Source organism: Uloborus diversus, chromosome 4 (genome assembly GCF_026930045.1).
Source record: "Uloborus diversus isolate 005 chromosome 4, Udiv.v.3.1, whole genome shotgun sequence".
NCBI classification, from domain to species: Eukaryota; Metazoa; Arthropoda; class Arachnida; order Araneae; family Uloboridae; genus Uloborus; species Uloborus diversus.
Window position 1 is genome coordinate 156,287,956 of NC_072734.1, and position 15,766 is coordinate 156,303,721.

The 15,766-nt window shown below is 33.9% G+C and overlaps 1 protein-coding gene across 1 annotated transcript in view; it reads left to right on the forward strand.

Annotated features, from left to right (window-relative positions):
• The window catches only part of LOC129219785 (E3 ubiquitin-protein ligase MIB1-like), a 126,157-nt gene extending 110,939 nt beyond the window's left edge, over positions 1-15,218 (forward strand). The window contains exons 15-21 of the mRNA XM_054854085.1: positions 1,166-1,333; positions 3,095-3,276; positions 7,323-7,515; positions 8,811-8,889; positions 10,499-10,585; positions 13,441-13,586; positions 14,362-15,218. Of these exons, the coding sequence (XP_054710060.1) occupies positions 1,166-1,333; positions 3,095-3,276; positions 7,323-7,515; positions 8,811-8,889; positions 10,499-10,585; positions 13,441-13,586; positions 14,362-14,502 (996 nt within the window). The 3' untranslated portion in view covers positions 14,503-15,218. The remainder of the gene's footprint in view (positions 1-1,165; positions 1,334-3,094; positions 3,277-7,322; positions 7,516-8,810; positions 8,890-10,498; positions 10,586-13,440; positions 13,587-14,361) is intronic.
• Positions 15,219-15,766: the final 548 nt, after the last annotated feature.

A 15,766-nucleotide genomic window follows, 5' to 3' on the forward strand; every position in this document is an offset into this window, starting at 1 on the left:
AACTATAGCTAATAAATTGTGTATTAGTCAATTAATATGCTTTTTAACTCTGTGTTGATCTAGGTATTTTTAAGCAAGGCTTAAACTCAAATTATTTGGTAATTTTCTTTTGAGTGACAGTTTTTTTGACAAAATTATATAATCTTTTTCAAGTTGTATCTGAAAAAAAATGCTTAATTATCTATTGCTGCTCAAGTCTGGACCACATTACATGATTCAAATATTTTCTATCACACTTGTATTGTGCTAGAACTTTTGTAATCTTTTGTTGTTAAAAACTACTTATTAAGTTTTAGGTAGAGGAATGTGTAATCAACCAAGTTTAATAGGCATCTTGGCACCTAGTATACTTTCTAGCACAATAGTTTTTATCAACTCATATAGATAGTGCATAAAGATGTACTCAATTTAAGCAAGACTATAATTATTTGTGGCATACTAAGAGTACTGTGTCAGCCATTATCACAGCGTACCCAAAGTGTGGTAATGTATCATAGCCGCCTAGTTTAGCAGTGGTAACTCACTGCTAAATACCTGAGCTTTGCCTTTAACTCACAAGTTGAACTGCACCGTGCATCGTGAGATAAATGTACTTTGTCTACCAATTTGTTGGCAGTCTCAGCTTCAATGAGATGACATCTGCCTCCCACTCAGTTACCCACAAATCCAGACTCGTTTAATTCTAATAAGAATGAAACTGCAGTCTATAGATGTGCTGACCAGGTTGTCAGGTATATTGCATGTAGTTCCTGCAAATTGTCTGTTTGTTAGGCCAGTCTCCTAAGTTGAGCATTTGTGAAGATATTTGGAATCAAAATTTCTCTCTTGATTTCCTACATCATCTGTACTTTTGGAGTTAAGCTGTTCTCCAGAAAAAATGGCTTCATATCCCATCAATAGTTCTTCACAACCTCTATGAATCCCTTCCATGTCCCATATAATCTGTAATTAAGACAATGGGTAGTCCACAACCCTATATTGGTAAAGTTTCTCTATTATTTCATAGATATTCTTATTATTTTGTCGTTGTCACCCATCTGTATGTTATAAACATTGTTTGGCACAATGTAAGCTATGTGACAGACTGACAAAAATCCTGACAATTTATGTGATTCAAATATTTTATTAATTTTACTAAACCCGTAATCTTACAATCTAATTTCAGTTACTAGTACGAGAAAAGTGCAATCTAAATATTCCGGACAAAGATGGCGATACTCCCCTTCATGAGGCTCTGAGACACCATACACTTTCTCAACTGCGGCAATTGCAAGACATGCAAGAAGGTGGAAAAGTTGGAGTTAGCAATGAAAGTACAAATGGTACTTCAGAGGTAATACTGCTCTTTAAATAAAGATTTTTTAACTAAAAAGTATCTGGGGTATTTAATAATATTTGTTATAAGCATAACCAAGGGATAACTCTTACTTTCCTCTGTCTAGTTTGATTCACCACACGTGAATCAGCTCTTCAGTTCCCTTGGTGACAAAAACTGTCATCTCCATTCATTTGCAAGCTCAGTGACAGAGATTTCTGCTGGGGAACTATTTTCCTCGGCTTAAATCTCTTTCACGAACCTTCCAAGCAGTGGCGTAGCCAGGATTTCATTTTGGAGGAGGTCCAATCAGTGGCGTAGCCAGGAAGTTATTTTTTTGGGGGGGGGGAAGGGATATTTGACAAATTGATATGGAGATCTTCTTAAAAATAAGCAAAATAGATTTTGGAGATGAAAATTTTATTTAACTGTTATTAATGACAAGTAATAAGTTTGAATGCATTTGAATTTAAAACAAGCAGCAAAATTTAATGCAAAATAGATTCTCCACTTCCACAGAAAAACCATGCAAGGAAAAAATTCCAAGGAATTTGGAGAAACTTAGACAAAGGAGAAGTGTCTTTTGTTAGATTCTAAACAGGTATATTCTAAGAATTTGCATCTACTTCAATTATACAATGGTGTTCGCACAATAGGGAAAAATTGAGAATCATTGCAATAAAGCTCTGCACTTTACAGCACCCCTCATTTCGTCCCCCCTTCCCCACCCATTTTACTTTATCAGTTTTCAACTCAAATTTTTTTGTATGTTATATATTGCACAAAAGCATATTTTTTCGTGCTCCATCTTTTATACTTGAGTAAAATGCTTGTTTTCAACACAATTCATTTTTTTCTTCAATCATGTATTAACACTTAGTCATTTGGGAGGGGGTCCAGACCCCCCCCCCCCCCTTGGCTACGCCATTGCTTCCAAGGGAACAGGGATGATTACTTTTGTCACCAAGTGAACTAAGATATTTATAGGGGGAGAGTGAATCAGAGAATGAATGAAGCAAAGTTAGGACTCAATCAAGTTTGGGTTATTCCATATCAAATCAGCTATACACCAAGTGTTCCACAATATATGTTACCTATAATGTATGTTGTATGAAGCGTTTCTGGACAGTGTCTGAATTTTTTTTCATTGTTTTCAGTTGAGTTGCGATAACTCGAAGCCCTTTAGCTTGAATATTCCCAATCTTGAAGATTTTATTGTGTTTCAAGTTGTTGAGATGGTTGTGGGGTCTTCTCATAACTCGAACTACCAATATCTCAAAGGGTTTTGCAGGTCGCTTGGGACTTCGATTTATCGAAAGTTGACTGCATTATTTCCAGATACAGAAAATAGGAGTCAATGAGTCATGAAAAAATCCTAATTATAATTGCTAGACCAAATTAAAAGTTATTTCTTTCTTGGGAGTTCACAATTTAAGATTTTATTTCCCCTGACTAATTTGTGAAATACAGTAGGCTCTCTATTTAACGACTTTCTCTATTTAAAGACGGCTTTTCATGGTCCCAGATGATCCACTATAGTGTTAAGCGCATTCTCTTCAAGGATACTTTCTACTTGGGGACGATTTTTTGTGATCCCTTGAAAGTAAAAAAGAGAACAAACTGTAATTCAACTCTTCCGTGATACTTTTTAACTATTTTATTACTGATTGCTTATTTATTTAGATGATCAGAATAACTTAAGATAATGTGCATCTTCTTTTCTGACATGTATATTAAGAGTAGTTAAACTAATTATTGCTTCTTTTTTTTTTTTTGCAGTTATTAATGGGACTAGGAACTCAAAGTTCTGATAAGAAAAGCAATGCCTCTATTGCTTGTTTCTTGGTATCCAATGGAGCAGACTTGAGTGTCAAGAACAAGAAAGGACAAACACCTCTAGATTTGTGCCCTGATCCAAATCTTTGCAAAGCTTTGACCAAATGTCATAAGGAACAGTCAAAGTAAGTTTCATGAATAAAAGACTTTTCTGTTTTCTTGCCATTCCAGCCATAATTCTTTCACTTGAGAAAAGTCAGACAAAACTGGGTATTGAAATAGTTTTTACTTTCTTTAATAAGCTACATGAATAAAGTTGGTTCATTTTCTAGTTAAAAATATTATTCCTTTTTGTCCCAAAAATAAATTTGTTTAAATGCAAAAGAATTACGAATTTGATGGTAAATTAATCATTTTTTGAATGTGTGCTTGGTTTTATCTGATCTCGTCGGATAAAACTGGGTTTGGAATTCTGACCAATAACTAATAACACTTAGAGCAGATATGAACGCTTATGCACAGGTTATTTTTAAAAACTTATAATATCATTAAAAACTGTTGCTTTTAAGTACATGACATTGAAAACTTTTACCTAATTATATCAGAGGTGCCAATGATTTAATTTTTCAAAGTTTTTTGACCAAGCTTAAATATACCTTTAAATGCACTTCTGAAAGTGAAAATTGATAGTTAATGAGCTAGGGTAACTACTTCATAATATCAATTGTTTTTTTTTTTTTGTTGAGAACGTGCATTCCTAGTACAATGAAGCACCGTTTATACGTTTTTATCATTTATATGTTTTTTAAATTGGTCCCTGCAGAGTGTAATACGTATTAACCTATACTACTAGGGCTGGGCGATACCAATATTTTAATACTGCGACATATCGCTCTCAAAATATCAATATTTTCGATACATCGATATGTTTAGGTTATTAAATTCAAAATTTTATGGGGGGGGGGGACTGCAAAGCCTATTATATAAGTATCTGCAACAGAGAAAAGCCATAGGCCATCTTGGTGAATAAATATTTTAGCAATTTATTCTAGCTACAGTAAGGATTCTCATTGTGTCCGTGGAGGGGGGGGGGGGGGGCATGAGGCAGATTATACCACAGAAACGTTTGGAGAAATTACTTTAGACCAATTTAAATCTTTTTATTCGTTGGTCGCAATTCTTGAGGGAAAAGGGGACTCGGTAAAATTGAGGGGTGCCATCGCAGTCGGGGAAATGGGCACCCCTAGTTATATCATCTGCATATTAAGATATGCTACAGAGAAATACCATTGGACATTTTGCAAAGAAAATATTCCATCGGTTTATTCGAATAATAATAGTTAAAGCAAGCATGCCCATTGGAGGAGGGAGGGTCTTGATACTTAGTATACAATTGAAATTATCAGAGAAGTTATTTTTAAAGGAGTTTAGTCCCTTCAATAAAAGGTCATGTTTTGGGGGAAGTGCAATAAATTTGAGGGAGTATTGAGATTTATGCGAATAATAATAGCAATGTATAAGAATAACAGCCCTTGCAGGGGGAGGGAAGTCATGACGCAGACGATGCCATTAAATTTTTTACAGGAAGTATTTTAATCCATTGAAATGATGGTGGCGTTTTTCTTTTGTTTGGGCGGGTGGTGATATATTTGAGGGGAGCCATCGGCACTTGGGGAGGGAAATAGGCGCCCCAGCTACATCATATACATTAGAGACGTACCGAGTACTCGGTAACTACTCGGTACTCGGCCTACTCGGCCAATTTGCCGAGTACTCGGTACTCGGCCAAATTCTGATCAGATACTCGGCCAATACCGAGTAGTTGCAAAAAATTGAATATTGTCCAAGACAGATACTAAAATTTATAAAAAAAGAGCAAGCATTATATTCTGCAATCATTTACAATTAAAATTTATAAGTCAAATTTAAATTTTGAGAATAATGAAGTTTGTAATGCTTCAATGGAATAAATCTTTATTTTAATGTCCCCAAAGTTAATAAAACTTATTTATTAAAAATTATGCAAAAAATGTAAGTATAGAAAATATGGAATTTTTATATTAAAAATGGATTTTTGCTACAAACAAAAATTAGTTATAAAAAATGTAAAAATACCTTTGCTTAAAAAATAAAACAACATTAAAAGTACAGTGCAGGAACTCTGCAGACACGTGTTTTGGCATTACAAGGAATTCCTTTTTCAATGCACAAAATGGGGGCTCGTAGATTTAAAGGCATCCGACAAAAGTCGTATTTTTTTGTTGAATGTCTTTACATTCTTTAGCTCACATGTTATGCACTGAAAAAGACGTTTTTTGTAACGGTGGGGGGGGGGGGGGCAGAAACACGTGTCTGGAGTGTTCCTGCACATTTGTTTTATCTGCTTTTAAAAATTATTTATGTTTGGCAGATAAGAACTATAATTGATTGGTATACAGTGAAACCTCTCCTAACGGACACCCCTCAAAGGCGGACACCCCTCTTATGCGGACAATTTTTAATTCCCCAGTTCCAATGCAAATAACATTATTAAACCCCTGTCCTGCGGACACCTCTATATTGCAGAAAAAAAATTTGTCCTATTAGTGTCCGCATTAGAGGGATTTTACTGTAATTTGTTTTAATTCCAACTTGATTAATCATACCTTTTATTTATTTATTTTTAATTTAAAAAATTATTTTTTTGTAAAATTTTTGACACAAACAAAATTGTATATATATAATGCGTAATTAAATTTCAGCAGGAATTTAGTTTTAAAAACTATTATATGGACAAGGAGGTTTATACTACTATTCCAATAAGTTCAAAATTCATCACATGTGTGTCGGTGGTTCTTCTTAAAACATAATTGGTACTTGGAACTCGGCCGAGTAGTGAAAGGCCGAGTACTCGGTAACTCGGTACTCGGCCGAGTAATAAAAGGCAGAGTACTCGGCCAAAGTGCTACTCGGTACGTCTCTAATATACATTATAAGATCTACAATACAGAACAGGCATCGAACATCTTGATAAGCAAATGTTCCAGCAATTTAGGCGAATAATAATGCCTGGAGCAGGGTACCTATTTGGTGGGGGGGGGGGGAGTCTTGAAGTTGACTATGGGACTAAGTAGGGACCCTTGTTTTTTTTTGGGGGGGGGGGGCTCGGTAAAATTAAAAATGAGGGGGCCATCACACTTATTGAGGATTGGTAGCCCTAGCATTATGATCTATATATTAAGATCTTGAAATGTAAATATTCCAGCAATTTATTCTAATGATAAAGCTGGGGTGCCCATTTGAAAGGGAGGGGCATGAAGCTGACAAAACCACTGAAACTATCAGAGCAGTTATTTTTTAAGGACTCTTCACTAGGGGAGCCCGTTTTTTTTTGGGGGGGGGGATGACGCTCAGTACAATTGAGGGGTGTCGTCGCAGTTGAGGGAATGTGCGTCCCTAATTATATTATTTGCATATTGAGATCTGCAATAGAGGGAAGCCATCGGACATTTTGAAAGCTAAATATTAAAGTAGTTATCTCAATAATAATTGCTAAAGCAGGAATATGCCCTTGGGGTGGGGGGTGGGGGGCATGAGGCAGACTATGTAACTGAAAGAATCATAGATGCTATTTCAAAAGGATTTAGCCTCTTTTTCTTTTTTCTCTTTTTTTTTTTTTTTAAAGGATCCTGTTTTTTCTTCTTGAGGTGGTTGGTAAAAGTGAGGGGGGCAACGAACTTGGAGATAATTAGCAGAGAAAGAGCCAGGGGCTCTTACGGCAACCCTGGCTTTAGACATGGCGCCGTGCTGCATTGGTGCCAAAACTGGCGAGATACAGTTTTTTTCGTTCTGCAAAGCACAAAAAAACTGGAAAATTTTGCTCGTAATCATAACAAGGGAAAAAGACACAAATCTGTAAAACGTCTGGGAAATCCGAAAGAGTTGACAGGTGTGATCCACTCATTAAGCACAAAGAATTATGAATAAATATGCATTTTTAAGTCATTATTTCAATTAGTTCTTAGTTAAATCCAGTCAGGCGATATATCGAACAGATTCAAATCTGAATATTGTTACTGTGGGAATAAATATATATCGACACATACGGTATATTGGTATATTGCTGAGCCCTGCCTTTTTCATTTATGTGCTTTTTCCATACAATCCCTTCATAAACATATAAACGGTGCTACACTGTATGTGTGTTTAGCCTTTTTTCTAAAATTGTTTTTTTTTCTTAATTTGATTGCAGTGACCCATGTATAACTCCATCTAGTACCTCACCTTCACAAGATAATGATACACTGGAAGAGTGTATGGTGTGTTCCGATATGAAAAGAGACACCCTCTTTGGTCCTTGTGGCCATATTGCAACTTGCTCTTTGTGTTCTCCAAGGGTCAAAAAGTGCCTTATGTGCAAGGAACAAGTACAATCAAGAACTAAGGTATGTTACATTCTTTAAAGTTGATAAGTACCCATTATATATATTTTTTTATTTCTTTAAAAGCATAATCTTATTATGTTATGTTAATTGTTTTGCGTGAATTTTCTTGTTTTGACAAGTTAATGTGCTTAACTAATCAAAGCCTTTTCAGTTTTGTATCCCAAAAGCTCATCTGATTTACTTAGATCTAATGTATTCCTTGTCTAATTTCACAGACCTAGTACAATTCGCTCAGAGTCAAGTCCCAGCTTCCAGCCCCAACAATGAAATTGCTGTTTTTAAATATTAGGAGCCCCCCATTTTAGTTGCATGATACTTTTAAACTAATGAATATTATGTTAAAATTTTTATCTACAAAATGTATTAGTTTTATGAGGAATAAAGAGTGAACACAAAGTTACAAATCAGAAATTAAGTTCTGTTATTTTTGAAAATTAAATTTCATTTATTTTGGTCATTACTGTTAGTATTCTCATGCCATTCTAATGGGTAAGAGAAATGAGGGAGTTATATTTCAACTCTAGGCTTGTGGGAATTTTGTGCTACCTCAAAACGGACAGGGCACTGCCAAAAATGCCTGGGGCACTACAAAATATTTAAATCTTTTAGTGGCTCTCTGTCTCAAATTATCTAAAAATGTTAAGGAAATGAAGTGCTTTTTCAAAATCTATGGCTAAAATCTTAGAGAAAATAAATGTATATCTACATACATATCTAGCCGCTCCCCTGTTGGGTAGCAGTGCTAGACCAGGTCCATGATATCGTACACCCTCAAGAAATCCAACACTGTTAAAGGATCGTCGATTAAATCTTGTTTCGAGAGCTCCAAACATGCGAGAATGTGTTCTGGTGAAGCCTGCTCAGAAGAACAGTTGGAACAAGTTGGTTTGGCTATCTCTTTGTAAAGGGCTTGGAGCCTGGGGCTGAGACTAGCACCAATGGCTGCAGGAAAATTCTGGAGAATCTGTTTCACCCAGTGATGTTCCCATCAATTTTTCTGAGGGTATACTCCCAGTAATCAGTTATGCACAATATGCGCATGCGATCATGTACATAATATGTCATAATATGAAAATTTTTGAAGTTTGAGGGTATACGCTAAACGTCTAAAAAATGTTTGAGAGTATGCGCCGTATATGGAGTATACCCTATGGGAACACCACTGGTTTCACCTGCTCTGATCTATGAAGCTTTAATTAATAAAGATACTACTTAGAATTCTCTAAATATTTTGCTACTGTGAATGTATGCATATGAATTCAATGGAAGAAAATAAACATTTTTCTTTTTCTTAGATTGAGGAATGTGTGGTTTGTTCAGACAAGAAAGCTTCTGTTCTTTTCAAGCCCTGTGGCCATATGTGTGCTTGTGATGGTAGGTACTTCATTTTTGTTAAAACTTTTGTTGATAAAATTGTAAAATGTATAATAGAAAAATATCGCGAAACAATTTTTCATTTACATTTAAAACTTTTTAAAGATTTACATATGCATTATAAAATACACACATATATTATACCTGTTACACAAATATCTGGCATTTTGTTCACAATTTTATAACTTAAACTCACTAATCATAGCCTGATCAAAGTCAACATTCAAAGAGAAATTCATTGTGTTAATACAATTTGAAATTAGTTTGGCTAAAAAAATTCTCTATCTAGAAACGTGATTTCATTTAAGGCATTGTATTAACTCTTAGATAGTTTGATGACTAAAAATGAGTCTTTTGAAAGACTAAATTTACATATTTCTGCACATTTAAATTTCTCATCAAACTCATATATGTCATATACTTGGTCCTAAATTGACTCTTTCCTCTTTGAAGTAACTGAAGTTACTACTTACATATAACAGGCATTTTAGAATCTAAATTTCAGTTATGTTTGCAAATTTATTCTAGTTCATATGAGCATCAGTGAATCATTTTCATTCAAATTCATTTCAATTTCATCATTTGTGGTGTCAAGTTCAGAAGCATAAAAAATGAAATTGAATCTGAGCACCAATTAAAGTAATTGTTAAAAAATATTGCGTCAAATTATTTTAAAAAAATAGTTAAATCTTATGATTTTAAGCATGCTCTTTCAGAAAAAAATACTTCTAAAATTTCGGAAACAATCCAATTGTGTGTAATCTGGAAGTTGGTTCTAGCAGGAGCCAATCCAGGATTTTTTTCTTGCTACCTATTTTTTGTGAAAGTATGGCATCATTCTATTTTTGTGAAAGTTTTTTTTTTAATCAGCATTGTTTTTGTGAAATTTTAGACACATCCTAATTTTTGTAAAATAAGTAGTGGAACAAGTGAAATTTTAGTTCGAAAGGTGTAAATGTCATCTAGTATTTTTGACAGGTTTCGTTTTTTTTGGGGGGGGAGGGGAGCTGAAAACCTAAGAAGTACGAAAAATACCATCGTCATTTCAGCTTAATGGGCTATGTACTGTGTACAATATAGGAAATTATGAGAAAAACGGTTCCTCAAAACAGATGTTTAAAGATTGCGATAATATTGCATAAATACACTTTGGCGTGAAACAGCTAAAAATTAGTTAAAATACTACAAAAAGGTTTCTATTTAAGCGATTGTTCATATAAACCTGCTTAGAATTTCATTTTATGAGTATATTTTGTTTTAAATAGAGAAACAAATTTCATATTTTAAAATGCGAGTTTTTGTGAAATTTTCGATGTTTTTGTGAAGCCACTAATTTTATTACTTGATTTTTGTGAAAGTACCGATTTCAAAATAAGATTTTTGTGAAGGTACCGAAAAACGGTAGCAAAATCAGCCTGTATTGGGCCCTGTCTAGTGACTTAGGACGGCAAGAAACTACTGTAGATTGTATTCTGTTTGATTTAAATTTTCTGTTTTTAGGTTTTAAAATGAAACTGTGTATGCCTTGTAGCCTTCTGAAAGTTAGATAAATATTATGTTCTACATTTAAATTGTTTATAATTTTCTGAACTTCTGTGTTCGATTTTAGGTTGTGCTGGATTAATGAAAAAATGTGTGCAGTGTCGTGCTCAGATTGATAAAGTTATACCTTTCATTGTGTGCTGTGGCGGAACTAGTAAGACAATTTATTTATTTGTCACATGTAATGAATATTGATCAGAATTTCCCCTTAACTTTAAAGAGAGTGGGGAAATTAATTTTTGCTTAATAAATAAGTTACATATCAATTTCAATTCATGTTTTGTTGAAAAATCTAGTTTTTTTAACTGATGAAAATGTCGATTTTGATAAAGTACTTTTTGAATGCAAAAGAATGGATGTATATTAGAGTGGTCTGTATTTTTCAGCTGTGTTTTATCTAATGTCTCACCCCCCCCCCCCATGAGGGCCAAAGCCTGCTGTGTCCATAACAGTTTTCCTGACTGAGGGATCTGGGGTGCAAGGTTCTACTTAGGTGGTCAGCAGAATGAAGAACACCCAGGGTTTAGCTCTCAAGCACGCTTGGTACTCATTTTATCGAACCACTCAAGAAATGAGTGGCTGAGTCGATTATGCCCAACCCTGGAATCAAACCCGACTTGTGGCCCTTTGCGAGAAATAATTGAGGGAAAATTAATTTTGTATTTTGTTAACTGAGTCAAAAGGGCTTCCAATAACTAAAGTTTCTCCCGAAAAGTGGGTGATTTAAATAGGTGAACATTTATTGTTTTTTAAGACACCTTACTGTCAGTACTCCCTATTGGAGACATTTTTTCCCTTGTATACCTACTTCATATAGTAGTGTTATCTGATTTGCATTTGTGCAGTTTTCATTTATAAAAGTGAATAAAAAGGCTGTGTGTTTTTTTTTTACTTTAAATTTTGATTTTGATAGTGATCCAAATTGAGTTGCTTAGAAGAGTCGCCAAATTAGAAAACTATCAAATGTGTATGAAGTTAATTGTTGTGTAAAAATTCAATATTAAGAGAGCATCCCGAAACTATTAATATAAAAGTTCAGAGTTGGTAATATATCCCATTTCATTTCCATATACATAGATCAGTCAGAAAGTTAGTTGCATTACTTTGTAAATATGTTCTGTCTAAGACAATTTTGATGAAACTCTGTGGCAACACTTCAGATATGTACCTTTATCTTGTGACATAGCAAGGCAAGTTTAGTTTTTCTGATAATCAGTCGCAAACATGTCTCAACAGCTGCAAGTAGCGTCCAAATTGGAAATACGTGCAGTGATTTGATTTTGTGGGCAAAAAGGTGCAATTGCACTGAAATTTATGGGCAGTAGCATGAAGTGTGTGGTGAAAATGCAATGTTACGTTAAGCTGTTGTGAAATGGTGCAAAATGTTTTGGAATGGCCACTCTAATATTGGCGACACCGAGCGCGGGAAGACCAAGTTTAGGTGGGAAGTTTGGGATCAACCTCCCTAGCTGCCTAAACCTTTCACCTCCTGACTTCGATGTTTTTGGTTCCATGAAACAAGAACTTTCAAAGCGACGATACCATTTGGATGGCGAAGTGAAAGCTGAAACCCAACAATGATTATCGTACGTTGGACGGCATTTCTTTGCAGAAGGCATCAAAAAACTTGTGCCACGTCTCAACAAATGCTTAAATAACAGAGGTGATTACGTTAAAAAGTAGATTTTAAATGGAACTTTAAGATAACAATCAAGTTATTGTAAAATTTCAATCTTTTTTTTGTTTTCTTAAGCAGTGCAGCTAACTTTCTGACTGTCCCTCGTATTTTGCTCATGCTTTCATCTGATTGTTTTATTTTGAATGTAAATGCTGTACTACCTCACTAATTTTGGAAATAAAAAGAGTTTAATTCCCAAGTTCCGGCTAGGAAACGAAATATTTTGGGACCGCGGAGCTTAAACTTTTGCTTATTTTTCTCGCTTTACAAAAATAAAATCTCACCAAGTAAAGTGTACTTAGCTATCATTGTGCTCTAAATTTCATCAATGTTAAGTTCTGTCAGTTTTTTGGAAAGAATCTTCAGAGAGCTACTGCTTTGTTTACAGAATAGTGATGGATGATCAGGAATTAAAATGTAATAAAATAATTTTAACAAATATTTATGAATGCCATCAGAAAAGTCTGCATTATTTATTATATTTTTAAAAAGTATACCTAAATATCAAATAGTTTTTGTGCAAAATAAGTTTATTTATTCATTTTATTTTGTTTTATTGCAAAATGTTTTTAGACTTTTGCATGCATTGCCTCTTGTGCCTGTAAAAAGAAAGACTATAAGAGGAAAATTATATATTTAAAAAAACTATCAGTGCTATATTTTATCAAACATGTGCCACAATATTGACATGGCCAAAACTAAACATGTGGATTTCGGCATTTGTTCCTGTACAGGGTTTAAGTACTTTAAAAAATCATGATTTGCTTAATTATGTCTTCAAAAATGCCAACCCCAAAGATCCTGGGCTTCTTAAATATCAATGATAAAAAGTGGTAAAACTTGGCCACAGAGAGATGGCGGGTGACCTTGAAGCTGAAACATCATTTGGATTACAGTGTAACTTTGATTTAACAATTTCCACATTTTAATGATACATTTCACTAGTTCGGATTTGATTGCACTGAATGTCTATGCTCCTTGATTTAACGATAACTTTTTCCAGTCCCTTGACAATCATTAAATCAGGGTTATGCTGTATTTGTAATGTGTTGTTATCATTTTGTGGCAACTTAAAGTTTTGGGTTGAAAAAATCAGCGAAAACGCCTCTTACTAATTGACGCTTTCTGGTTGATTCCACCTGTTACAAATGATACAAAATTGTGTTTTTGCTTCAAGATCATCCACCATCTCTTCGTTGTCAAGCTTTACTTATTACTTAAAATGCTAATCAAACAGATTTGTCAGCAGATTAGTATATTTTTCACTTTATTTTATGTATTCAGGTTTGTAATTTTGTATGTTTCATTGTTTCTTTTTCTTTTAATTATAGTGCTTACCTGGGCTGGGATATCACTTTTACAAGCCTCAACTGCTCCTGCTCCGGCACAGGGTATGATGATGAATAATGGTTGTCGTGATAACTCTCACAATGATATTCAAAAACTTCAGCAGCAATTACAAGATATTAAAGAACAGGTAAGTTTTCATGATCAATGTTATTATTGTACAGTTTTTAATATTCACTTCTGTCGGTAAGTAATGAAACCAATTTAGCAAAGCAGAATATTTAAAATTATGCATGCTGTAAAGCGCTGCAAGAGTGTCCAAGGGTGGAAGTTATAGTACAGGTTGTGCCATTGAAGTTTTTGGGGGTGTTTTGAGAGATCTTTGGATCTTTTAGATTGATGCTCCACAAAATTTGAGGGTATGGGGTTTAGGTTGCAGTGAACGAACTTTTGTGTCCTGGTAGCTGAAAACTATTATTGCAGTTGTCTCTGAATAAAATTTCCTGCACCAATTCGTTTCAAGTTTGGTGTACTGAATGCACGGTGCTGTAGTGACTAAAAAAATAAAACCTCATAGCGATATTCATGTTAAAATGGCTAACAAAAGGTGTTGATAATGTTGAAAAAACATTATCTAATATTATATGCGTGAATTAGTGATTACCCACTGAAGAACCAAACCACTTCTGGGGAGAGAGAAAGAACTTACTTTAATCCAGACATTTTTTAGAGTTCTACATTTGCCGAACTAACCAAGTTGTTGTTATGCATCAAAATTAAACTTTATGCATCATACATTTTCCTTACATTCAACATTAGCCAAATGTTACTGTATTTTAAATTTTTCGTGGCACTAAAATGTTCTTTGTAAACAATTTGGTATATTAAAGTGGAAACATATTTTTATGCAGCTTGTTATTCTAATGAGGGTTTTTTTTAATTTCTTTTTTTCTTCGTTTTTTTAGACAATGTGTCCAGTATGCTTAGACCGTCTGAAAAACATGATCTTTCTTTGTGGCCACGGGACTTGCCAAATGTGTGGAGACCGCATGTCTGAATGCCCTATTTGTCGCAAGCAAGTCGAGAAACGCATCTTATTGTATTAGTTTAAATGTGAAATAATTTGTAGTATGTATTTAAATTTCTATATTTTATGTAGGACTTGAAATGAATGAAAATATATTAGTTGAAGTTTAATGAAACTTGAAAATCTTCTCAGTGCAACAGAGGTTTTCTTTTTTATAAAAACAAAATGCTTTGAACTTCAGTTCGACAATATTTGAATAATATTGTGTGAAATCATTAATTTGTTTTTGTTTCAAAAAATCTTGTCCTTGTTCCTCTGTAATATTTGCTGCACTGTGTGCAGTGAATTAGTTTTCCTCCCTCTTGATTGCCATGTAGTAGGAAATACAATTTAGTGGATCATTTAATTGTGATTTCAAATAATGAATATTACAATTCTGCTTGCTTATTACACAGGTACATATAACTTGCTTGCATTGAAAATTTGTCTTCCTGGGGAAGTTTATGTTCATCTGTGCATTATTTTTGTATATAATTATTGATACATATATATCTTTCTATTGCCAAAGATTTTCATAAACTAAAATGTAATTACTTTATTATATTAATATTATATGCTTTTCTTTCAGCCAATTTAAATTGATGTTCTTTGTATTTAAAATATGTTCGTTAATCCATTGAAATCATGTATCATATGATGAGTAGAACTGATGGAATGTAGCCAGTGAGTGTAAACAAAATAAGTGCATTTCTATCCTCAGAGATGTTTTTGTAGATTCACTTGCAAGAGAGCTATGTGAGGTCCTAAATATACCCACTAAATACCTTTCTATGTGTTCGGTGGAGGTAAAACAATTGGACCTCTGTGTGATATTTATTGCAGAGTTTTGACCGACTCAATTGGATTAATCTCAGACCCTCCCCCCCCCCCCAGGCCATTGTTCTTAGTTTAAGTGAACTTGAAGTCCCCAAAGCAAAATGTCTTTCAACATTCTTGAATGAGCAGAATGTACGCAGTGAAGCACATGTCTGGCACTTCAGTTTAGAAATAGTTTACATTTATGCTGGTCAAAGGCTGAGGGGAAAAAAATATGTATTATTGAAACTTAAAATTGTGATAATTATATTAATAAAACTGCTAATAAATTGTAATCAGGGAGAGTGTGAACTACTTAACTTTTGACACTACTATAATTTTTCTTTTTATTAAGTTTTTTTTTTTAAATGTCTAATGATTTTATTGAGATTTGTTTAAAACTTGAGCATTTTAATGTTATGCTGTTTAGGAGAACATTAGCCTGTACTTTTTAACTCATGAATAAACCTGTTTTTTTTTCCCCTCTC